The 27607-nt window shown below is 40.8% G+C and overlaps 1 protein-coding gene and 1 long non-coding RNA gene across 2 annotated transcripts; both read right to left on the reverse strand.

The window, feature by feature from the left end:
- Positions 1-6776: 6776 nt before the first annotated feature.
- Positions 6777-9535, reverse strand: LOC306923065. The gene is made up of 3 exons (XR_013789998.1): positions 9334-9535; positions 7519-7702; positions 6777-6988 (listed from the first exon to the last, which is right to left on the reverse strand). It is a non-coding gene; the product is annotated as an uncharacterized lncRNA (long non-coding RNA).
- A 10123-nt stretch (positions 9536-19658) lies between these two features.
- Positions 19659-23673, reverse strand: LOC306927487 (uncharacterized protein; the record flags this gene model as incomplete). Its single annotated transcript, XM_079507248.1, has 14 exons — positions 23628-23673; positions 23467-23550; positions 23296-23361; positions 21733-21784; positions 21598-21648; positions 21458-21502; positions 21310-21374; positions 21148-21226; positions 20995-21044; positions 20554-20697; positions 20416-20473; positions 20197-20328; positions 20015-20107; positions 19659-19742 (listed from the first exon to the last, which is right to left on the reverse strand). Exons 2-14 carry the CDS (start codon positions 23526-23528, stop codon positions 19659-19661), a joined length of 981 nt encoding a protein of 326 aa, XP_079363374.1. The 5' UTR covers positions 23529-23550; positions 23628-23673.
- Positions 23674-27607: the final 3934 nt, after the last annotated feature.

Consider the following 27607-nt stretch of genomic DNA (forward strand, 5'->3'; position numbering starts at 1 on the left):
ACAATTGTATAATGACACTTTCTTTGTATCATACAGTATGTTACTGTACATTTTCATAGCTGTTTGTAAGACATTGCAATCATTTTATAATGCTTTATAGTCACTCTTAAAATGCATTACAATCCATTATACACTAAGTACATAATAAGTCACTGCACAAGAGGTAATTTGTTGATTCATATTGTATTTGTATTGCAATTGTCACTCACAGGGAGTGCTACACAGTTAAATCATAGAAGGTTAAAATTAGGTTTATAATGGTCAATCACAGAGGGTACTCGTCCAGGTTCCAGTCGTCCCAAAAAAGGTGATGTGCCCACCTATCTTGTATTCACAACACAACACAATAAAAACCTGTACAGTCTTATTAAAACATTTGAAGACAGTAAAAGTATACAATCCATTATATTACATTCCATTGAAGTAATTCAGATCAGTTAACACTAGGGTAACATTAGGGTCATTGCAACCGAAGGTTGCTGTTAGGAATCTGTTAGGAACCTGATGTCATAGTAAATGCGACCTGCTGTCGCAGTTGTCCAGGAGGCCCCTGATGTCATCCCTTAGATCTCCACATATGGATATATGTCAGAACATGTTCTGACATATATCCATATGTTGATCCTTCCCCATCCATCCCTTCCTCTTTGATGTCTCCCTTTTGACTTATACCTGTCCATTCAAATTACAAACTCTATAGACGGGCCTGCCCCAAAGTTAGTAGTGCAGCCGCGCCCGGCAGCCGGTGAAAACTAAGGTTCTCAACAGGCCCGAAAATGAAGGCCCGGCCCTACCTGGGCCCTCATTAAACCCTGTACACTCAAGAGAATGTCCCCGCTACCGATCTCCATATACTGTATGGAGCTCACCTGTTCTGACATTCCATATGTTGATCTGACCTCATCAAACCCTGTACACTCAAAGCTAGACATACAAAGCTATTGGATATTAACTGTATTTTACTGTGATATCCCACTAATGGATGCTAACAGAAGTAAGCAAACAGAGAAGTGGACCCTCTTAACTCTCAACAGTGTTTGTTTTCACAAGCTCTTTAAACCTGGGTGTACTTTCATAAGCTTTTGTCAAACACATGTACAGTAATGAACAACTGGCAAGCACAGCAGAACAGAAAGTAGGCTGATGTCACAGCAGAACAGAAAGCACAGCAGAACAGAAAGTAGGCTGATGTCCACTTAAATGTTATTATTTTTGCGACTGGCTCAGGAGGTAGAGCAGGTCGTCCAATGATCCATGGGTCGGCAGTTCGAATCCCGGCTCCTCCTGTCTACATGTCGAAGTGTCCTTGGGCAAGACACTGAACCCCAAATTGCTCCCGATGTGCTGGTTGGTACCTTGCATGGCTTCCGCCACAATCGGTGTATGAATGTGTGAATGTAATGTAAAGCGCCTTGGATAAAGGCACTATAGAAATGCACCATTTACCATTTACACAATATGTACAGTTTAAAGATTAAAATGTCTCAATCCCAATGTCTATGGAATTTGTTCTTATGATCCAAATTTGCTAAGCAAGCTCAGCTGTTTTGGTGTAGAAGAATCATCAATCAAGAAGATCATAACATTCTAGATAGAATATTGCCATCGATAAGTGCATATTTATAATAAACAGTACGAGTATAGATGCGTTTTACTTTATCAGGCAGACGGGCCTGATACATTTCATTACAATGTATAAAGGGCCTATACTGTTGTTAAATCTAAGAATATGTGAAAAATGTGCTGTGGGCTTGGAGTTCTTAAACCCTAGTGACATGATGATATACCATAAGTGACACCAAGTTGGGGGAGGTCTGTGGTTCAAAACCCATACTGGCTGGGAAAGTCCTGGTTGGGAAGGTAAATGAGAAATGCCGTACACTCCCTCAGCAATTACCAAATAGGTTCCCTTGAGCAAGGCATTTAACCCTCAATAATAAATGTGATTTCTATATGAAAAATCACTATCCTGAATCATCTATGAGGAGGTAAAATGGTGCAATTATAGAACGCCTTTATCCAAGGCTCTTTACATAGATTGTGCATTACATTCACCCATTCACACATGAGGAATTCAACTGCAAGGCACCAACGTTTTGCTCAAGGACAGGACACTTCGACCCTAACTCTAGCCCGGGTTGGAACTGGGAACATTGTTGCCATCCAGCCAATGTGTTATAAATCATTATAAGGCCAAGTATAAATGCATCATGAAATGCATATATAACACAGTTCTACGCAGTTCACTATACAGTGAGTACATAAGTCACTATAAGAGGTCATTTGTTGTTCATATTTTATTTGTATTGCACTTGTCACTCACAGGGTCTCTCAGAGTGCTATAAATTAAATCATATTGAAGGTTAGAATTAGAAGGTACTCATCAAGGTTCCAGTCATCCCAAAATGTCTGAGGTCCCTTGTATTCATAACACAACACAATCAAAAAATGTACAGTCTCATTAAAAACATTTGAAGACAATAAAAGTATACAGTACAATCCATTATATCACATTCCATTGAGGTTTATTCAGATCAATTAATTAACATTAGGGTTATTGATTATGTGTCTTTTAAGGAGTTTATTAAAACTTGTCTCATGGGTAGTTCAGTGATCACAGTTGATAATGTGTTCCATATTGTAATTGCCCTATACATTAAAGATCTGTATACAGCATCTGTTCAGGGGTTTAACTAGGTGACCAGCATGTAGCATGATGTGATCATATCTCACATAGTGTATACAGACAGACTAGTGTCTGTCATTTGTCATAGTAAACAGACACTGGCACTGGTACAGTAACTCACCTTGATTACAGCTGCTCTACAATAGGCACAGCTGGTGTGTGTGTGTGTGTGTGTGTGTGTGTGTGTGTGTGTGCGTGCGTGCGTGCGTGCGTGCGTGCGTGCGTGCGTGCGTGCGTGCGTGCGTGCGTGCGTGCGTGCGTGCGTGCGTGCGTGCGTGCGTGCGTGCGTGCGTGCGTGCGTGCGTGTGTTTATCTCAATACGCAACATGCATATTGTGAGTGCTTAAGTGGGCAATAATCTGGTTGCCAGACTATAGTATTAGTAATTGCACAACTTTATTATTATTATTATTATTATTATTATTGGACTATTGATGTCATATGGGTCTGTATGGTATTTTCCATTATTATGTTATATCATGCTGATTCCATTGTTATAAGACATTGTAGGCCTACCATGAAACAAGCTTTTTATACCAGGATTTAGATTAGATAGATTTAGATAGATTTAGATTTATTTAGATAAAGGCGCTATATAAATGCACCATTTACCATTTAGGCCTATACAGAATTTCGGTATTATTATATTATATTAAACTATGAACATTCATAATTAATAATAATTTCAATCACTAGTAGGCTATGACCGATATTAGTGCGATTTGTTTTACTAGGATGTCTTACATTTAGGCTAATATAGGCTAAAATATAGGTTAATTTATACAACATGTTGGTATTAAACTTAGGATATAAACATTCATTATTACTAAGAATAGCAGTAGTAGCTACAGTAGTAGCCTATGATTTGTTGATTAGCGATTTTTACTATGTCTTAAATAAAATATAGTGCACCGAGGTTGCTATTAGCAACGCTCCCATACTCCGCAGGGATGATCCCATTGTTGAAGTGAGCAAATGTCGCATTTACGTCCCAAATGGTATCGCATCACAATTAAACCAACACAATCCACGTACATAACATGAAGATACACAGTTATCTGATTTATTATCTAAATAATGCCAGTTAGACCATGGTAGACGGGTAGACGCGCGCTTTACCGTTTTAGTTCCCATAGTAACGGGCTGACGATTGTAATTGCTGGAAATGTGATGTTGCGCAAGCGCAGTGGCCTATCATGATAGCAGCACCAAGGACTGTCTAAAGAGGACGAGACGCGAAGACAACATGGCGTCGTACGGGCGACGCCATGTTGCTCCATGGTGCTCCATTGAAGGAAAGAAACATGCGCAATGGGCTATATGCAGCCAACACTTCCACGTTCAGCTTCCTTGGTCTCAACTGCGCATGTTTCTTTCCTTCCAGGGAGCACCATGGAGCAACATGGCGTCGCCCGTACGGTCTTCGCATCCCGTCCTCTTTAGACAGTCCTTGAGCAGCACCAGGAAGCAAGCAACCGATAAACAACACTGAGTTTGTAAAACATACAACGATTGAACAAAACTATTTGCTTAACGTCGCGTCTCCAGGCTTTCAGTAGGTACACATTTATTGTTAAATATTGGATTTGTTTGATGTAATTTAAGTTAACTGTCAGAATGTAGTTTGTCTATGTAGTCTAATGTATTTCCACAAGATTTTTAGCTTTACATTGTTTTGTTGTAGTGTGAGCTAATTAAGCTAAACGTTTGATTCTAAACCAGAATCAAACTTCTTTTAATTTCAAAGACCCCATAATGCTGAGAGTACAAATGGTACAAAATGCACAAGAGTTATTTCTGCAGTGAACTACAGCAGTGGTTCCCAAACTTTTTCATGTCAAGGACCCCCAAATTGACATTAATTTGCCCGCGGACCCCCATTTGAAAAGATATGCCAAGGACCCCCATGAGAGAAGGCTCTAGCAGTGATTCTCAAGCTGTTTAATTTCAAGGACCCCCAGTCTACGGACCCCCATTTAATGGCATGTCTATCTCTGACCCCCAATTTATATTGTAAAATCAATGTTGATGTAACTCTGAGAGTGTACAAATGGAACGGGTCCATTTGGTTCCATTTGTACACTCTCAGAGTTATAGACCCATAAGGGTCCATTTGGTTCCATTTGTACACTCTCAGAGTTACAGACCCATAAGGGTCCATTTGGTTCCATGTGTACACTCTCAGAGTTACAGACCCATAAGGGTCCATTTGGTTCCATTTGTACACTCTCAGAGTTACAGACCCGTAAGGGTCCATTTTGTTCCTAACTATCATTTAGCTGGGGACCCCCGGAATGCCCTCAAGGACCCCTGGGGGTCCCCGGACCACACTTTGGGAACCACTGAACTACAGAGTTTGTTCCATTTTGAACCAACAAGAAACCCTAGTTATTCCTTTTACTGTTCAGTCAGTGTATTTACAGTAACTGTTCAGTGATTAAACAGAGGAAATGGCTTAATTATACTTGGTATTGTAATACCATCAATACAAACAATCATGTAATCTAAGCATCTTTTTCCTATTTTTCAGACCCGATATGGTAGGAAAAGGTAAGATCTCTGGCATTATGTATATAGTAATATGTATTACCTGTAATGCCATGAAAGTGTAATGGGAATAGACCAGAGATTAAAATAGGGTGCATTTTGCGTCCCAAAACGCAGTTTATAGTTAAGGGATGGAATAAAACAACAACCTCTGCATCCACGGGATGCACTACTGTACTCGGCATGTACAGTAAAAATAATACACATAAAAAACCTGCTATATTTTACTAACTTTAATTGTAATAAGCATTTCTTCTTCTGTTTTCTACATGAATATAACCACATTATAACCATATAAAATGAAATGGGAGTTAAATGCTGCAATTTGCAAAATATGACTCCTAACGTCGTTGAAGTGGGACTCATACAGCCCGCAATACCCCTTAGCCCTGCAGACAGGCAGCGAAAAGTCACAAAACACCTGAAGCAGATCGACTTAGAGGTTTGGGAGGAACATAAGAGATGTCTGCTTACTGATACGTCTGGGGAAATATACATTCTTTGAATAGGCTAGGACTTGCTTTGAAAAGAGCCTGGGGCAGAAACCTTGGATTTCCTTATTTATTTAAATGTCCTAAATCATGACATCATCACAATAATGTCATGCATGCAACATTGGGTTTCAGAAATATTTAATATTTAATCCTTGGCCCTGCAAAGCATTTTTTTGTTTCAAATTATTTCCACTCAGTTTTAGGCCATACATTTCCATTGAATTTGTATGTCACCAGACAAATCACTAGGTGTAGATCTTTGCTGTCTGACTATTCAATTGGACATGTTGATGTAATTACATCTGACAAACAATGTTGGGGTATATACTAAAGTTAATTTGTGGCAAATCTGCAAAAGAAATGCTTACCACTAGCTTTCTTCAAAGATGTGTTCATAAAGGTGTCTACTATCACAGACAAAAATGTTCCAACCCAACTCGCTAAAAATAAATATTCCCCATAACTTTCAACTAACAGACAGGATGCATTTTACGGTCATGTAAACTTCATCGAGCAGCATTGCAGAGCCGTGTGTCTGCCTGCTCCTCTCCGCAGCAGCAGTCATGTGAGATAGATACTGATACTGCATTTCCATGTTGGCGTGCTTTGACACACTGTATTATAACCAAGAAGGAGATAATACAGAAATGTAACTGAAACATTTTCAGAGTCTCTTTGTTCACTTCCACAGGAGGAAGAACATTTGAATATTTACGACAGATACGAGAGAAATTCACTTACAATGGAAGTGCAGGAGTAAAAATGAATAGTGAAATGATGTTGGGGAATTGTTCTAGCATTGGTCAGTTCGACTTATTCTAAATTTAAATAATGTCACGTAAACTATTAATTATAGTTAAGACATTTTAAATGTTACAGGAGTCACTGCATGTAGCCCAATAACGTTATTATAATAAGCATAGAGGCTAATTCATCACATCATAGGTTCAAGGTTCAAGGTTCTTTATTATTTATAGGCCTATTAGACTAATTAGTGGAGGAATAGTGTTTTGCAGACATCAGACACACATTCTAATGTGACAAAGACAAGTTACCACCACAGGCCATCAGCATTTTAATGACGATAGCCTAGAATACAGAGACAAAACAGAGTATCTAAAACAGTATATTTTTGTAAAACAGTATCAACATTACTTTGTTTTCAAAGTGTGAATGTTCTTCCATACAGGATACCACAGCTGACGTTGAAGCCACAGGAGTCACAGGTGGAAGATGGACTCTGCATCAGGCAACGATGCATCTGTGGAAGACATTATAGAAAGATGGACAATGACTCCACATTATATACACACATTATAGAAAGATGGACAATGACTCCACATTATAGACACACATTATAGAAAGATGGACAATGACTCCACATTATAGAGACACATTATAGAAAGATGGACAATGACTCCACATTATAGACACACATTATAGAAAGATGGACAATGACTCCACATTATAGACACACATTATAGAAAGATGGACAATGACTCCACATTATAGACACACATTATAGAAAGATGGACAATGACTCCACATTATAGACACACATTATAGAAAGATGGACAATGACTCCACATTATAGAGACACATTATAGAAAGATGGACACTGACTCCACATTATAGAGACACATTATAGAAAGATGGACAATGACTCCACATTATAGACACACATTATAGAAAGATGGACAATGACTCCACATTATAGAGACACATTATAGAAAGATGGACACTGACTCCACATTATAGAGACACATTATAGAAAGATGGACAATGACTCACCATCAGTTTGTTCCAATCCAGGGAGTGGTTCATCGCAAAGACCCTGAGGACCACCACTCGTGCTAGGAGGACCCTGGGAAGGAGTGAGGACCACCACTCCTGTGCTAGGAGGACCCTGGGAAGGAGTGAGGACCACCACTCCTGTGCTAGGAGGCTCTGGTCTCTCCCTGATAGACGTGTGTACCTGAGAGACACAGATTATTTAGTAGTTCTTATTTCTATATAATTAATTTTGCACCAACAGTGTTCCCCTAGACCAGGGGTGCCCACACTTTCTAGACTTGAGAGCTACTTTCAAAATGACCAGCTCAACCAGATCTACCCACCAAAAATATATATATGTATTATCCCATTGCTGAAAATACAAATGCACTTCTTTTCCTTTTTTGTAATATTGATGTTTGTGTGAACACTTTTGAAAACACGGTAGGCCTGTTGCATTGTGGGTTTGCGCTGTCCTTTTTGATGTCGATCAATCAAGTGCAGTCACCTTAATGTGTGGCAGATGCCAAAAATAGTTTATTATTTATTTTTAATTGTATATGTTTAGGGGCCATGTCATGTGTTCTACCTGCACAGCCTGTGTGATCTACTGGTAGATCACGATCTACCTTTTGGGCACCCCTGCCCTAGACACAAGTGATTGTGTGTGGAGGACTCACAGCTTTGCACGCATGTGCAAAATTGATTAAAAAAAACGAAGATGTATTACTTTTGTACTTTTGTGCACAGTAATGAGCAGGAGAATATTTCTCTAGTTTACATAATGGATTGCCTCCAGATTTAGGAAAATATACTTTTACTATCTACCTACTAAAAGGTATAGCAGTCACAAACAGGGGTCATCGCCATGCTGACTGAAAATGTTGCCACGGACATGCAAAATGACCGGACAATAATATTACCAGAAACTAGGGATGTTCTTAGCACTTAATTTCACTGACATGTACAAAACTTTGTTGAAACAGTTTATTCGAATCGTCAGATTATTTATTAAAATTAACGTGTGACACACGCTCTGCAAATCAAATGACTTAGCTTATTTTACTTGTTAAAAGCAACCTTTTATCAAGACACGTCGTGGACACTACGCACATACTTTAAAAGAGAATTCCATGCTAGAAGGCTTTCTTACCTTTATTTGTAGTTGTTACGTCCCCACCAAAGAGGTCCAGGTGTTATTTTGTGCAAAAGCGCATTATTGGCTATTTCCCCTACCATAAGCCCTCAATGAATTGCATTGAATTGAATGGGGCTATGGGGTGTTATGCTAATTCGCTTATTTCCATCGCTCAAAAATCTATATTTTTTGTATCCTCTCTTCATAATGTAAATAGTATCCCGAGCGGCACACTTTACTACTTATTTCGATGGAAATAAGCGAATTAGCACAAAAACCCAACTCCCATTGAGGGCTTATATTAGCGGAAATAGCCAATAATGCACTTTTGCACAAAATAACACCTGGACCTCTTTGTTGGGGACGTAACAACTACAAATAACACCTGGACCTCTTTGTTGGGGACGTAACAACTACAATTAACACGTGGACCTCTTTGTTGGGGACGTAACAACTACAATTAACACCTGGACCTCTTTGTTGGGGACGTAACAACTACAAATAAAGGTAAGAAAGCCTTCTAGCATGGAATTCTCCTTTAAGCTTTCTGTACACACAATACATTTTAACACCTTTAGGGCGACCATATTCCGATTTCCCAAAAAGAGGACACATGCACACGCATGCTTTAAAAATGCTTTGCCAGGTCGTACAAAGTCATACAAAGTACTCAGTACATTTAGAAGAGATCTCACCCTGCGCAGCTGTCTTGTTCTTAGTAGCGTCGATATGGACTTGCAGGTCGTTGGAAACTTTATTTCCACAGAGACCTTTACGTTCCAGCTAGCGTTCACTCTGCTTCTCACTTGTCACGACCAGGACTAAAACACGGGTACATTTACAGCATTTGATCTGTGGAATTGCATTTGCGTTTCTACATATTTCTCTCTCTCACAGACATGCAGGACTGTTCTTTTGGCAAATCTAAGTGAGCAAATATAAGACTTCCGGGGGACGATCTCTTCAAAATAAGAGTACACTCTAGAGTATTGAAAAAAAGATTAATTTGCACATTAAAACTATAAATTAAGCATTTAAACGATGCTATAGGACACACATTATGTTTCTGTGTAAAAATAAGTAATAAGTAATGTTTCTGTGTAAAGATAAGTAATGAAAAAGTTATCTAAATGGATAAATGCTATTCACTGGAGAGCATGGACTTTATAAAGTGGACGCTGGACAAAAATCCCTGCTATGTTTCGACTAGTGTGACATACGCACGCGTCCGGGGAGACCTCCTCTACAACACCACACTGTCCGCTAAGCAGCAGAGGTGTAAAACAAAAATTGGCACCAGGTCACAGGTCAAAAAACTTCAAAAAAAAATCCCATTTCCAGACTACAGTGGACTAAAGTGGACGCTGGACAAAAATCCCTGCTATGTTTCGACTAGTGTGACATACGCACGCGTCCGGGGAGACCTCCTCTACAACACCACACTGTCCGCTAAGCAGCAGAGGTGTAAAACAAAAATTGGCACCAGGTCAGATGTAAAAAAACTTAAAAAAACTTCCCATTTCCAGACTACAGTGGACTAAAGTGGACAATGGACAAAAATCCCTGCTATGTTTCGACTAGTGTGACATACGCACGCGTCCGGGGAGACCTCCTCTACAACACCACACTGTCCGCTAAGCAGCAGAGGTGTAAAACAAAAATTGGCACCAGGTCAGATGTAAAAAAACTTTAAAAAACTTCCCATTTCCAGACTACAGTGGATTAAAGTGGACGCTGGACAAAAATCCCTGCTATGTTTCGACTAGTGTGACATATGCACGCGTCCGGGGAGACCTCCTCTACAACACCACACTGTCCGCTAAGCAGCAGAGGTGTAAAACAAAAATTGGCACCAGGTCACAGGTAAAAAAACATAAAAAAACTTCCCATTTCCAGACTACAGTGGACTAAAGTGGACACTGGACAAAAATCCCTTCTATGTTTCGACTAGTGTGACATATGCACACGTCCGGGGAGACCTCCTCTACAACACCACACTGTCCGCTAAGCAGCAGAGGTGTAAAACAAAAATTGGCACCAGGTCACAGGTAAAAAAACATAAAAAAACTTCCCATTTCCAGACTACAGTGGACTAAAGTGGACACTGGACAAAAATCCCTGCTATGTTTCGACTAGTGTGACATATGCACGCGTCCGGGGAGACCTCCTCTACAACACCACACTGTCCGCTAAGCAGCAGAGGTGTAAAACAAAATTGGCACCAGGTCAGATGTAAAAAAACTTAAAAAAACTTCCCATTTCCAGACTACAGTGGACTAAAGTGGACGCTGGACAAAAATCCCTGCTATGTTTCGACTAGTGTGACATATGCACGCGTCCGGGGAGACCTCCTCTACAACACCACACTGTCCGCTAAGCAGCAGAGGTGTAAAACAAAAATTGGCACCAGGTCAGATGTAAAAAACTTAAAAAAACTTCCCATTTCCAGACTACAGTGGACTACAGTGGACTAAAGTGGACGCTGGACAAAAATCCCTGCTATGTTTCGACTAGTGTGACATACGCACGCGTCCGGGGAGACCTCCTCTACAACACCACACTGTCCGCTAAGCAGCAGAGGTGTAAAACAAAAATTGGCACCAGGTCAGATGTAAAAAAACTTAAAAAAACTTCCCATTTCCAGACTACAGTGGACTAAAGTGGACACTGGACAAAAATCCCTGCTATGTTTCGACTAGTGTGACATATGCACGCGTCCGGGGAGACCTCCTCTACAACACCACACTGTCCGCTAAGCAGCAGAGGTGTAAAACAAATATTGGCACCAGGTCAGATGTAAAAAAACTTAAAAAAACTTCCCATTTCCAGACTACAGTGGATTAAAGTGGACGCTGGACAAAACCCCTGCTATGTTTCGACTAGTGTGACATATGCACGCGTCCGGGGAGACCTCCTCTACAACACCACACTGTCTGCTAAGCAGCAGAGGTGTAAAACAAAAATTGGCACCAGGTCACAGGTAAAAAAACATAAAAAAACTTCCCATTTCCAGACTACAGTGGACTAAAGTGGACACTGGAAAAAAATCCCTGCTATGTTTCGACTAGTGTGACATATGCACACGTCCGGGGAGACCTCCTCTACAACACCACACTGTCCGCTAAGCAGCAGAGGTGTAAAACAAAAATTGGCACCAGGTCACAGGTAAAAAAACATAAAAAAACTTCCCATTTCCAGACTACAGTGGACTAAAGTGGACACTGGACAAAAATCCCTGCTATGTTTCGACTAGTGTGACATATGCACGCGTCCGGGGAGACCTCCTCTACAACACCACACTGTCCGCTAAGCAGCAGAGGTGTAAAACAAAATTGGCACCAGGTCAGATGTAAAAAAACTTAAAAAAACTTCCCATTTCCAGACTACAGTGGACTAAAGTGGACGCTGGACAAAAATCCCTGCTATGTTTCGACTAGTGTGACATATGCACGCGTCCGGGGAGACCTCCTCTACAACACCACACTGTCCGCTAAGCAGCAGAGGTGTAAAACAAAAATTGGCACCAGGTCAGATGTAAAAAAACTTAAAAAAACTTCCCATTTCCAGACTACAGTGGACTAAAGTGGACACTGGACAAAAATCCCTGCTATGTTTCGACTAGTGTGACATATGCACGCGTCCGGGGAGACCTCCTCTACAACACCACACTGTCCGCTAAGCAGCAGAGGTGTAAAACAAATATTGGCACCAGGTCAGATGTAAAAACCTTAAAAAAACTTCCCATTTCCAGACTACAGTGGACTAAAGTGGACGCTGGACAAAAATCCCTGCTATGTTTCGACTAGTGTGACATACGCACGCGTCCGGGGAGACCTCCTCTACAACACCACACTGTCCGCTAAGCAGCAGAGGTGTAAAACAAAAATTGGCACCAGGTCAGATGTCAAAAAACTTAAAAAAACTTCCCATTTCCAGACTACAGTGGACTAAAGTGGACGCTGGACAAAAATCCCTGCTATGTTTCGACTAGTGTGACATATGCACGCGTCCGGGGAGACCTCCTCTACAACACCACACTGTCCGCTAAGCAGCAGAGGTGTAAAACAAAAATTGGCACCAGGTCACAGGTAAAAAAACATAAAAAAACTTCCCATTTCCAGACTACAGTGGACTAAAGTGGACACTGGACAAAAATCCCTGCTATGTTTCGACTAGTGTGACATATGCACGCGTCCGGGGAGACCTCCTCTACAACACCACACTGTCCGCTAAGCAGCAGAGGTGTAAAACAAAAATTGGCACCAGGTCAGATGTAAAAAAACTTAAAAAAACTTCCCATTTCCAGACTACAGTGGACTAAAGTGGACGCTGGACAAAAATCCCTGCTATGTTTCGACTAGTGTGACATATGCACGCGTCCGGGGAGACCTCCTCTACAACACCACACTGTCCGCTAAGCAGCAGAGGTGTAAAACAAAAATTGGCACCAGGTCAGATGTAAAAAAACTTAAAAAAACGTCCCATTTCCAGACTACAGTGGACTAAAGTGGACGCTGGACAAAAATCCCTGCTATGTTTCGACTAGTGTGACATACGCACGCGTCCGGGGAGACCTCCTCTACAACACCACACTGTCCGCTAAGCAGCAGAGGTGTAAAACAAAAATTGGCACCAGGTCAGATGTAAAAAAACTTAAAAAAACTTCCCATTTCCAGACTACAGTGGACTAAAGTGGACAATGGACAAAAATCCCTGCTATGTTTCGACTAGTGTGACATACGCACGCGTCCGGGGAGACCTCCTCTACAACACCACACTGTCCGCTAAGCAGCAGAGGTGTAAAACAAAAATTGGCACCAGGTCAGATGTAAAAAAACTTTAAAAAACTTCCCATTTCCAGACTACAGTGGATTAAAGTGGACGCTGGACAAAAATCCCTGCTATGTTTCGACTAGTGTGACATATGCACGCGTCCGGGGAGACCTCCTCTACAACACCACACTGTCCCCTAAGCAGCAGAGGTGTAAAACAAAAATTGGCACCAGGTCAGATGTAAAAAAACTTAAAAAACTTCCCATTTCCAGACTACAGTGGACTAAAGTGGACGCTGGACAAAAATCCCTGCTATGTTTCGACTAGTGTGAAATATGCACGCGTCCGGGGAGACCTCCTCTACAACACCACACTGTCCGCTAAGCAGCAGAGGTGTAAAACAAAAATTGGCACCAGGTCAGATGTAAAAAAACTTAAAAAAACTTCCCATTTCCAGACTACAGTGGACTAAAGTGGACGCTGGACAAAAATCCCTGCTATGTTTCGACTAGTGTGACATATGCACGCGTCCGGGGAGACCTCCTCTACAACACCACACTGTCCGCTAAGCAGCAGAGGTGTAAAACAAAAATTGGCACCAGGTCAGATGTAAAAAAACTTAAAAAAACTTCCCATTTCCAGACTACAGTGGACTAAAGTGGACGCTGGACAAAAATCCCTGCTATGTTTCGACTAGTGTGACATATGCACGCGTCCGGGGAGACCTCCTCTACAACACCACACTGTCCGCTAAGCAGCAGAGGTGTAAAACAAAAATTGGCACCAGGTCAGATGTCAAAAAACATAAAAAAACTTCCCATTTCCAGACTACAGTGGACTAAAGTGGACACTGGACAAAAATCCCTGCTATGTTTCGACTAGTGTGACATATGCACGCGTCCGGGGAGACCTCCTCTACAACACCACACTGCTGCTTAGCGGACAGTCCACTTTAGTCCACTGTAGTCTGGAAATGGGAAGTTTTTTTAAGGTTTTTACATCTGACCTGGTGCCAATTTTTGTTTTACACCTCTGCTGCTTAGCGGACAGTGTGGTGTTGTAGAGGAGGTCTCCCCGGACGCGTGCATATGTCACACTAGTCGAAACATAGCAGGGATTTTTGTCCAGCGTCCACTTTAGTCCACTGTAGTCTGGAAATGGGAAGTTTTTTTATGTTTTTTTACCTGTGACCTGGTGCCAATTTTAGTTTTACACCTCTGCTGCTTAGCGGACAGTGTGGTGTTGTAGAGGAGGTCTCCCCGGACGCGTGCGTATGTCACACTAGTCGAAACATAGCAGGGATTTTTGTCCAGTGTCCACTTTAGTCCACTGTAGTCTGGAAATGGGAAGTTTTTTAAAGTTTTTTTACATCTGACCTGGTGCCAATTTTTGTTTTACACCTCTGCTGCTTAGCGGACAGTGTGGTGTTGTAGAGGAGGTCTCCCCGGACGCGTGCATATGTCACACTAGTCGAAACATAGCAGGGATTTTTGTCCAGCGTCCACTTTAGTCCACTGTAGTCTGGAAATGGGACGTTTTTTTATGTTTTTTTACCTGTGACCTGGTGCCAATTTTTGTTTTACACCTCTGCTGCTTAGCGGACAGTGTGGTGTTGTAGAGGAGGTCTCCCCGGACGCGTGCATATGTCACACTAGTCGAAACATAGCAGGGATTTTTGTCCAGTGTCCACTTTAGTCCACTGTAGTCTGGAAATGGGAAGTTTTTTTAAGATTTTTACATCTGACCTGGTGCCAATTTTTGTTTTACACCTCTGCTGCTTAGCGGACAGTGTGGTGTTGTAGAGGAGGTCTCCCCGGACGCGTGCATATGTCACACTAGTCGAAACATAGCAGGGATTTTGTCCAGCATCCACTTTATTAAGTCCATGCACTCCAGTGAATGGACTTGGGCATTTATCCATTTAGATAACTTTTTTACGTTATTTAATTACTTATTTTTACACAGAAACATAATGTGTGTCTTCACAATAACTGTAATGTAATAACAATACTAATAATGTAATGTAATAATTATTTAATTTTTCGCTTTTATTCTGAAAGCAACCGGATGTCTTAAATTTGCTAGCTCTCTGGCAGGAAGTTCTAGATTTGCCAAAAGAACGGAGCCTCGCCTCAACACGTCTGTGTGCAGCCGTTGTTTTGATGTGTGAGCGGCGGAGCGCACCGCGGCTGACAGCATGCTGGTTTATAATGAATACACGTTCTGGGATTCTGGTGGAACTCCACCTCCCAGAGTGCCAAATGAACCATGAGCGCTCTGTGAACACAATGCTGCTCTGTCCAATAGCACCCAGCTGCAGTCTCGCAGACGAGTCGTGGTCCGTGAGTGGCGGTGCTCCGTGAGGGAGGTGATGAGTGAGCGGTGATCGGTGAGGGACCGGAAACTTAACTTTGGTCCATTATTTCTCCACTTTAATAATACCAATTGGTATTGTGTTTTATATCATTTGAATCGTTGATTAGTCACCTTTACAACGAGGTACAGCTTGTCATGACCACGCGTCCGTGGAATGAGCAACACTGCTAAACGTGAGGGTCGCACCCCCAAAACCACCAGCGGTCCTTGGGGGGGTTATATATATGTGTGTGTGTGTGTGTGTGTGTGTGTGTGTGTGTGTGTGTGTGAGAAATCCTTGGTTCACTCCTTAGCCTCATAATAATATTATAAATTATTATATTTGGGCAACCACACTAATAATAATATATAGTATTAGGGCTGTCAAACGATTACATTTTTAATGTTTTACATTACTTTACATTACATTTCTTAAAAAATAATTAGACATGATCAATGATGACCATTCGAACTATGTCCAAAATATGCCATATTTTTCTGTAGTCTATATTGTTGTGGGAATAGAAAGATAAATAACAGTAGACCATCTTGCCAACCGCCATCAGACTATACCAGTAAGACGCCCTGAGGGCGAGAAGCGAGGTCACGTGCACACATCTGCCTGGGTGACAGCAGACTGCTGGGCGAGCGCTGGTGCTTTGGCATGGGGGGGTCAGATCAACATATTTAATTCTGTACTGGCCATGGAGCGTGTCTTGAGTGTACAGGGTTTGATGAGGGCCCAGGTAGGGCCGGGCCTTAATTTTTGGGCCTGTTGAGAACTCTACTAATAACTTTGGGGCGGGCCCGTCTAGAGTTTGAATGGACAGGTATCAGTCAAAAGGGAGACATCGAAGAGGAAGGACGGGTGGGGAGGATCAACATATGGAATGTCAGAACAGGTCAGCTCCATATATGGAGATCTAAGGGTTTGAGGTCAGATGTAGAGTTGCTGGCCGGCTCAGCTCCATATATGGAGATCTAGGTGATGATCCAGTCTTCTCCATGTATGGCTATCCAGGGTTTATTTATTTATTTATTTGACAGGGACAGTGCTTATTAATCAATATTTCAGTTTTCACTTCCATGTAAATGTGCCAGAGTTAGCCATAAGCTAATTGACATCTGTAGTCCCTGAGCAGGCTCTTAAAATGGTAGTAAAACTAAACATACAATGACACATACACTCATACAGTACAATACAATGCAATACAATACAGATAAAAGAAAGACAGAGTGTATAGTGTGCCAGCACACAACACCATGCGTTGATGCCATGTGTGCATATGTGCCAGCACCCAACACTATGTCCATACAAAAACATAATACAATACTGTACAATACATGGAACAGATCAACATGCTAAATAGTGCTGATAGTTACTCATGATTACAGATTTGATTTGTTTTTAGCCACCTCTTCAGGTTAAATTTAAAGGTCAAATAGTTGGAGGTCTCTCTTACTTCTGTAGGGAGACTGTTCCAGATGATGAGGTTTGATGAGGTCAGTGTCGTGATCTTATATCATATATGGAGACGGCCATATATGGTGGTGTGACGTGTCACGAGACGTGATGTCATGAGGCTTGACCATATTTGGAGGCGTGACACAAGGCGTGACATGACACACTTACTGACTGACTGACGGGAAATGCAGGTTTTCATAGTAAACAGTGGCCTACAGTCGCAACAACACATTCTTAAGAACTTTGTCCCCCAATGCATATGGTCCTGTGTCTGTGGTCTATGGTCTGGACAAGTATCACTTGTGTGGGACACGGGGACGGGGTTATAGCAACTTATTACTTAAATGCCTTGATGTCATATTCGACCATATAGGCCTAATAGCCTATTGCATATCATTAAATCCCTGTGGTGTCTCACATTTTGTTTTAAAATGCTCATTTTGTTCATGAGTGGTGTTATCATTAGGGCATTTGAACACTGATGCCTGCCAGTCACAATGTGGGACAGGGTCTCAATTTGTGGGACGCCTGAAAAGTCTTGGAAATGAGGAACTGTCCCATCTGGCCACTCTCCTTGTGATTTGTATCTGATGTGTTTTTGTCTGTCTGTTTGATTTGTTTATTTCACATTGTGTCTGATGCATCAATTTCCCTGCAGGGATAATAAAGTAGGCTACATCTCATCTCTCTCATCTCACATAACACATCCACTGTGGTAGGATGGTGTCTCTCTGATTGTGATTTGAGCCTATGTAAATTAGGCAGCCTTTTAATTTAAGGCAATAACCAACGTTTCCCCCCCATCCAGATAGGGCTATAGATAGTGCAGTGGATGAGAGTATGGGGTGGGTCATCCAAGCATGCATTAATTGTGTTATAAATCTTAATCTAATTCATTTCACAAATTAATTAACTCAGTTATTTGAGACAGCCCTAATACACACACACACACAGACTCAGGAGCAAGTTGTGGGAAAGCCAATCTAGGTGTTTATTCAATAAATACATGTTTACAGATTGGTTAGGAGTAGAAGGGGAAAGATAAATTAGGTATTTCATAAATCATAGTTCATCCCTAGTCCAGGGGTTCCATGCACGTGTCTTAAATGGTGCTTCAATTGTCCAGTGTACACACACACACACACACACACAGTATCTCATTACTAAACTCTATATTTTACCCAATTTAAAATAATCTATATCAAAACATATTGAAGTACAGCAATACATGGCAAGCATGAAGGTACTAAAAGACCCACCGACATCAGAAACATTGAGATATACCATAATACAAAAATGGTATAGTCCAGGTGAAAATCTCCTGTGTTAACACCTAGGGATAGTCAGTATCTTGTCAGCAATATATCAGTATCATGGTCAGCATCATACATCAGTTTCCAAATGAGTGCTTTTAGCAGGTGTGATAAGCCCTACTGTATAGTCTTAAGTTATTACATTATCCAGTTAAAGAAAGGCAAAGCAATGTTTCAAGAAAACTGGTAGCACTTTATTTGTTTACGAATGTGAACAACCGTTCACTACTTGTCTACAAACTGCTTAAAAGTTTATAAATGGTTTAACCGTTACAAAAAAAATGTAATGCTATACGGACTGAATTCTGAACATTGTACACAACATACACTAAAGCAACCTTGTATAAATTTGCCATCAAGTCTGAAGCACATTTGATTTGGCAATTAAAAGGTAATACAAACATCACTCAAAGCAGGCACAGAGGCAGGATCAAAGTTAACCACTTTATTAACTCAAACTCTGTGAGACATCTCGACTTATTTCAATAGGTCACAACTTTATATTGCAGAGCCTTGCAACCCCCGTTCCAGGTCCTGGCTTTTAAATGTGCACTTTCATCCAAAACCTTATGAATGCAGAGAAGCAGAGACAGCGAAGAGTCACATAAAGAACAAATTTCACTGGAGCCTTTGGACATTGGCAATGTCACTGAGCATCATCCCCCGAATGAAAACTAATACTGTTGGAAACCTCATAGTGACAACATCCCAAGAGTGACTAGAGTCAGACATTTGCAAAGATTCAGCTCTTGGGGGCACAATGTTTCCATTCCGTCTTGTACATTATTTAAAAAGAAAAAAGAACATTGAAAAAAACAACTGTTACATTTAATCTACAGTATGTTTGTGTAGCTGATGAAATTTAGCTTTGCTCATTCCTCACTAGAGCCTGTGTCAAACATTTTCAAATAATGTTATTTTCAAATAATGTTTGATAAAACACACAGAGCACCCTTCAACCATCTCCCCCGCCTAAATGGGAATTTATGATTGTCAACCTATCTCAACATGTGGCCATGTGACATTTGCGAACTATTTTAAAAGCAAACTTTCTGTGAACCGTTTTCCAAATCAACTCCGGTGGGTGACAACTTATGACAGACTAAATGTTATCTTAAGTGAAAGAATAAATGTCGAGGGCCTGTTCTGATCTGAATCTGGTAAACCCCTCCAGCTTCTTCAGTATGTATATCATGGTCTGCAAAGAAACAAAATACAAAGATCAATTGTTGATGCATAACATGTCTAACAGTACTACATAAAGTTTTAAAAAAAAATACAAAAAAATCACTCCCATGTGAAGTGAGGGGCGCTCTTATCATCTTACATCGAGGAGGCTATGATTAGGTGATGTAATGATGATGCAAAACGAACATTAAATTATCTTTATTGTTAAGGCGTTTTTAAAAACAAACATTGAACTATCGCCCCAAAAAATTTATACATTATTCATTCGTCCATGATGCATACCTCAGGAAGCATCACATCCAAGATGAAGTCCATATGGTCTAGGTCATTGGACAGCTGTAGCGTTCCTTTTACGAGTCTGACCAACTCGTTTGTCTAATTGGGGGAGATAGACATAATTAACTGACAACTAATAATGTATACATGTATACAGTGAGATTGTATCTTCTTAACATTAAAAATACCTCATTTTCCATGAAAACTGTGAACTTCCTCCGTCTCAAGCTGTCCCGGAGCTTGCAACATCCCTGCTTGTTCTGGTACAGGTACAGTCTGCTTGAGAGTTGCTGTCCTGATGTCAGGGTTGTGTGAAGAGCCTGAGAAAGCAGACGCAAATTACATCTAAAGAACTCAATATGCAAAGTAACATACAACTTTAGTTTGAAAATGTGCAAATCTCTTACCTGGATTTCTGGTCCCGTTACCACCCCAGCAATCCCAGCTCTGCTTAATTCCAACGTCCTGTAGTGAAATAGAATCCCTTTTGTTATCCCATAATTACCAACAAGCTTATAACACTGCCCAGAAAACAAATTGCAAACCTTTCCAGTGAATGGGGATGCTTGTTACATCCACAGCAAAAACTGTCCACTGGGACTGCGATTCCAGCGCAGTGTGTGTGGAGCCACCCTTGGCACCTCTGACACTGGACCATTAGGGGGTTTGCGTGTTCAGGATACCACCATCTAATAACATATGCACTTTTTGCTTAAAAAGGGGAATACCACTCATTTTCAACATTTTACCATTAATATACATTATAGTTGTGTGGAAATAATACAAATGTCCCCCCATTCTGTGTTGCCTACAACTGGAGGTCTGAAGAAAAAATAAAATCAGTAACATTATGAAGTACATCTTTTTTTCAGACCTCCAGTTCTAGGCAACACAGAATGGGGGGGACTTTCTTATTTCCACACAACAATAGTGGTATTCCCCTTTAAGTGATATTTGCAAATTTCACAATTTGTCCCATCACTTACCTTTTCTGGAAGATGCAGACATCAATAGAGGCAGCCATACAGTCATGATCCTAACATTTAACATAGGGAACAGGTCAATTTACAGAACAGTAAAATAAGTGTAACCAGACAAATACAAATTTCAACTTGTTCATGCGCTATTAAGAAACATGCCTCATTGTCTGCGTCGTTGTCTGCGTCCTCCCGCACTTTCAGTGCATCATCTGACCAATGGGCAAATTTCCTTCCTTGACTATATTAGAAAGAAGGTTTAGGTTAGATTCAGAGACTTAAAAATGTCAAAATAAATTGCATTCCATTATTTTACTCTTTTACCCGCCGAGAGTGAAATTCTCCATCAGAAGCAGACACCACCACAGCCTTATCTTTGGTATGTCCACCTAAGAAATAAACAAGAGTCAACAAACTTCAAAATGAAGACTTAATGAAGGTTTGTGTGTAAATGTGTACAATTTCAACTCACAAAACTGAAGTCAAATGGCTCATCAATCACCAGGTGGAGAGCATACTGCAACACATTTCAAGCATACAATGTAATTTTCATTCAATAACCAGTACGCAATAAGTACAGTAATAACAGCTTTGTGTGTCAATTTAATTTACCATCAGCATGAAGACTCCACAACACAGTCCATCCATCTGTAGGGGGATGTTCTGGAAGAAACAGAATGGTTCAAGTCTAACGCATAATACACCTACAGTAGATGAATACAGTATACATCATTTCTTTATTACTACCTTATTCTTCATGACAGTCCAAAGCCCAGGCACCATTTTCATAGCCATTTTACTGCAAAATAAACATGTAATTACTATTTACAAGTACATGACTTGATGGATTGAGTCAAATGTATGATATCAGCACGGTTACTGTGGTTACGTTTAAACTCATCTGATAGTTCCATGCTTAAGATGGGGTGTAAGTTAGAAATATAAAATGTCATACATTTGAACCAGTCCAGATCTCACTCTCCTATAAAGCCATACAGAACAGAAAGAAATACCCAACTCATCCAAGAGTGCATGCATTTCACAGCAACAGAAGTTATGCAGCAGAACACATGCAACCAAGCAATACAAGTCATACATGCAACATAAAACATGCAACCAAGCAATACAAGTCATACATGCAACATAAAACATGCAACCAAGCAATACAAGTCACACATGCAACATAAAACATGCAACCAAGCAATACAAGTCATGCCAGCAGAACACATGCAGCTGTACAACTCATAGAAGGTAATTGGGCCATTTGAAATTAAGGGCCAACTTTTGAACGTCGGGCCAACTTTTGAACTTGAGGGCCAACTTTTGAACTCGAGGGCCAACCTTTGAACTCGGGCCAAAATTGCATTAAAAATAACCTGAAAAGTGAGAGATTTTCCTGACTGCCAAAGCCATGGGGGTTCTTAGAGTCTAAGAAGTGCAAGACGTCTTTTGGTCTTATGACCTGAGAAACAGTGGTAAAGAAGTTGCAAAAAAGAATTAGCATCATGTGTAACCTCTATTTTTCTTTAAAAGCAATTGTGAAACAGAGCTGCTACCTTTAAACAGATCTTAAATCTGAGTTTTCTGTATACCATTTAAATAGTCATGAGAAAAATGCTGCCATTTGTCCCAAAGTGACTGAAAAGAAGTGCTGCTATTAGTTTCAAAAAAGCTTTATAACCCGTTATAACATGTACATAACGATGCAATGTGACATAGCTCCATTTACAAAATGCTGTACCCTGTCCAACTGTATATACTTTCTCCATTTTCAACTGTTTTTATTGTATTGAGAGTTTGTGACACTTGCTTTGGCAATGTAAACGTTTGTTTTCTCATGCCAATAAAGCTCCTTTGAATCGAATAAATTATTTTTGAGCGGTACAAACCACTCCAGCATGTGACTATGTGTGTCTATTTGTCGGTAGCAGCACGTTACTGTGTCATACATCATGATAAGAGGCACCGCTCACTTCACCTTCACACACACACACACACATGTGGTTTTCAATTACATGACCAAAATAATATTGTCAAAACAATATTGACACTGATCACAGAAGTATACATTACTCTATTAAAGTAGTTACAGGGGGTGCATACTTAGTTTAGACTAGTCATTGGTTAGACATTGGTTAAGGTTAGGTTTAGGTGTGCTGCCCCGTGGGAGGTTAGTTTTAGGGTGAGGGTTTGAGATAGGTTGTAGTTGTAGGACTAATGACTGGTCTAACCAATGACTAGTCTAAACTAAGTACTGCACCCGTTACAAAGTTATAAAGACTACATTTGTTGACATGCAAAAAGCCTTACACTGAGCATCCAGTGTCCTGGTTTCCATGTCGGGCATAGGATGAGGTCTTTAGAAGCTGCATCATCCTACGAGAATAAGGGAAAAAAAGTTTTAATGTAGACTGGCATACAAAGTTTTTAGAAGTTAGAGCTTTCATTTATATTGATCAGATAAGTTTGATGATCAATTACCGGTAGGGACAGAAAGGGATCGTCATCATATGGTGCCTTCCATGACGCCACCACATACGCATCTATGGTGACTACATCCTTTCCCTGTAAATACATACTACCTTTCAATATGTCCAAAAACATTTAAATAATTTCTTAAGAAACTTAGAAACACAACTTACTCGACATCTGGCAATCTCAGAGATCATGGTGAGACAGCAGTTGACAATCTGTAAAGTTGCATGAAGCATAAGTTGAGTTTTAGAAAATTGATCTTTGCCTTTTGAGATCATGATATCGTTGCTGTCGGGAAGAAACCTCCTAAGTCCATTTTAGATTTATTTGTTGTTGCATAAATCAGTGCTATTGAACACCCTTTATGTCTGTGTGTTGTTTTGCAGATATTGAACCAATGGAAAGTAGTAAAAATTACTTTGGACAAAACCACTTAAGGCCATTGGACTCCACCACCTCTACCCCTCTCATGGAAGTCATTGACAATATAGAAAGTCACAACACCAACTTTGATGAGACTGTATTGCTTCGTTTTCAAAATATAAGGTTTTAATTTCCTGAAAAATGAACATTTTGGAGTTAGGTGGTTTCCTCCCGACAGCAGAGATATAGTACTCACCGTGGCTTCCACCTCCCTCTCCAACCCCAAAGTCAGGAAATCTTTGCGCTTTAAAGTTATTGCGCCGACATCAATAATGTGCTCTTCAGGAGAACGTTGCCCATTCAGCACATAGTCAAGCTTTAACAGTCAAGGAAAGAAATTGTACACATTATTGTAGCAATGTCACAACACATAGTCTGACAGTTTTCTTTTTTTTCTCTTTGTACCAGTGTCTGCTGTCCCCCATGGAAAGCGAAGTCCCAGTCTCTTCTTCCCCGGATGTTTTCAGGTGATGTTAGAGCCTGGCAGCCATCGTCACATACTGACAGAACAAGATGAAAACCGAAAGACAAAAAGGACTGCATCAGCTACAGAAAAAAAAGTGTGTCATATTAGCCGAGATACCATGCCCAATACCACTGCATCTGTCACCTGGTTCTGCATGGTATGGCTGATCCATCAGTGAATCCTGTGGAGACAGATCCATGTCCCATGATCCTTGAACAAGATCCTCTGGCAGAATCCCCTGGACAAGATCATCAGACGACACGGGGTCTTGTCCCGAGGACACTGGCAGGTGGTCTTGTACATCAGATGAAACTGGCAGGGGGTCTACAGCAGAGGAGGCTGCCAGAGGGAAATTGCACATTTACAAAAAGATTTAACATTTAACAGGCATTTAACATGAAATCTTTCTAATTAAAAAGAGAAACATAAGTACCCATGACTGCCTGGCTGTATACATTGAATTGGACCGCTTTTCCAAAGGTGTTTTCAATGCGTGTTGTAGTCTCCTTATTCAGCCTGGCGTTTCTGTGATGCAACATATTTCTTAACATGAAGATGTAGGTTGCTGGTGCCGTGTTGTTGAGGAAATAATTAGCTTTCCTCATGTGTGCGAAGAACTGTTCTACAACTTGTGTGTTGAGAAGCCCAGACAGCTGTGGCACCAAACCCACACGTCGCAGAACATCCTTTGGATCTGTGGAATTGCCTTCGTGGAATTTGTCACTCAGAGCATAATGCTCTTTGGAGCCTGTGTATGGATGACAGTCAACAGCAGAAGGATTCTGCATTTCCGACAGCCAAGGAAGATCAACATGAATTCTACCCTCTCTGGCATCTCTGATGTTTTCAGGAGTTGGATCCAACAGCCGCCCCTCATGTGGACTGAAGGTGATGGGTGACCTCAAGTTGGTGTGCCTAGCCAAACCTCTTGCAAAGTCATACACACTAACATTAGGCATGTGCTGCCATGACAGAAGGAGATCTGCGTAGTCCCTTGGGCTCTCTCCCCTGAGTAGAACCTTCAAGCTGTACACAATGCCACATGGGCAAAGTATAGCTGCCCAGCCACCTGGACAGAGATAAATTATTAATAAATGGAGCAAACATTTTTATAACTATCCATCATAAGTAGTTAACTATCCATGAGTCATCGTTATAAGTCCTTAACTGTTAGTTATTAATGACTTGTTAAATAGTTAACGGTTTATTAATTATGTACTTATAACTTATAATGAACCTAGTTATTATAAAGTGTTACCAAAATGTGAAAATAAATCATGCATTATGTAAGAAATACCTGATGCACCCCATATCTTTTCAAAGATCCTGTCATAGCCAGCCCTCGATGACATCTCAGTCTTCAGTCTCTGAATAAGGTCGTTTCTGGAGCCAACAGTATCCAGGCCACACTCTTTACATAGGTCTCGAATGACCCCAGCCTGGGTAATAATAAATGCAGAGACTTTAAATGTAATGAATTTCTGTTGCAATTGCCATTGTGTAAATCTGAACAGGCATGCACAATATTCCATACCCGTTTATTCATGAGCTCATCAATAAGACGACTCTCAGTTACACTCAGTTCCGCCTCATTAACAGAAACTCTAGCTGTAGGAACTTTGTGGAATTCAGTGTTCAACACAACTGCAGACTTCCTGGTCTTGGGACCAATCCAAGGAGCCCAGTACTCGTAGGATGGTGGCACAGAGAAAGGATTCTCCTTATTACCTTAATGGAAGAAAGAAATGCACTAGAGTGTACTGTAAACTTTTATCAATAGGAATCTTTTCAATAAAGTTTTACATCTCCATTGTTGAGTGCAAGTCAGCAAATCTTTTGTACTTACTAGTAAGAAACCCCCTGGCAATCTCTTGCTTGCCAACAGAATCCCAGAACTCTTCCACATTCACTTCTCCCTTGTAGCCCTCAGGTGGCATTTTGAGGTCACTGGCTACAAATAACAGACTTGTATCAATATTATGACCACCACAGAGAACCTTACAATCACATAAAAGCAATAATTTTCTGCACATTTAGAAATAAATGAATTTAGGAAGGGAAGTTGTGTAGTAGTTACCTTATACTATAAACACCCTCCCCATCTATGATTATGAGAAAGCCAAAATGTTTACCAGACATGTTGAACACAGCTTTTCTATGGAGATCCATGACGACAACTGGTGGATGGTCCCCACAACGCACACAGTTGTAACTGTAGTCATGCTCAGATAGAGCCTCAAAATGCAGGTACCCGTGATGGAGTGAATCAGCCAAGGGGAACTTCTTCTCTGTAAGATATTCTAGAGCCAGAATAGCACTCCCAATAGACTGGTTGGTCTGAAAGGGAAGGCAACATCAAAGCATTGTAAGGCATTCACTCTGCCTCCTATGCATGTATACCTAGGATTAAATTCCAACGAAGAAACAATATTTAACCATTTTGTTGACCAACTCAATTAAGAAATAAAATTACACTGTAGATAATTGCAGCATAATTAAAGAAAAATGCAAACCTGCAGATTAGACCTCAAATGGAGACAGAAGTGAAGACTAAGAAGTATGCTGTCATTGAAGTTATGTAGTCCATCTGCAAACTCTTGGTACCGATAGTACATGCCACACATGGGACACCTCTTGCAGTATGTACTTATGTCTAAAAGATAATACTGTATATTAGTTCTTAAAATAAGATTTAAATTTAATATATTACTTAAATCAGATTTACGCCAATCAAATTAGATTTAAACTTACCTTCAATAATGCCGTCAGTGGTGACAATTTTAGCATGAGAGGTGATTTTAATGCAGTCACTCAGGGGCACCCTTCCAGGACAGATGGAGCACTGGGACTCGGGAGGAATCAAGTGTGTCGGGTAATCCTCCTTAGTCTTCCTCTTCCGCAAGTCCTCTTGCAGTACAGCTGGAAGCTTCTTTCGGTTGAATATGTATTCGACCATCCTTTTCAGAATCTCACCTTCAGGAGGGTATACCGATTCATCACTCCTGCCGTCCAAAGATCCATGTTGTCCAACTTCTTCCTCCATTTGCAATGAATGCTCTGTTGATCTCACCCGCCTGAAGAGGTCTCGATGTTCCTGAAAGAGGTGCCACTTTGCAATGTATTTGTGAGCGCATGACCTGCAAGAGCTGTTGCAACCACAATGCCAGGTGTTCTCCTTCTTATTATAGACGACCATCACCCGCCCAAGACGACTGTAATAAGAGACTGATGGCTCATAGACAGACACACAATATTTTG

The sequence above is a fragment of the Electrona antarctica genome (assembly GCF_951216825.1).
Source record: "Electrona antarctica genome assembly, chromosome: 1".
In the NCBI taxonomy this organism is placed as follows: Eukaryota; Metazoa; Chordata; class Actinopteri; order Myctophiformes; family Myctophidae; genus Electrona; species Electrona antarctica.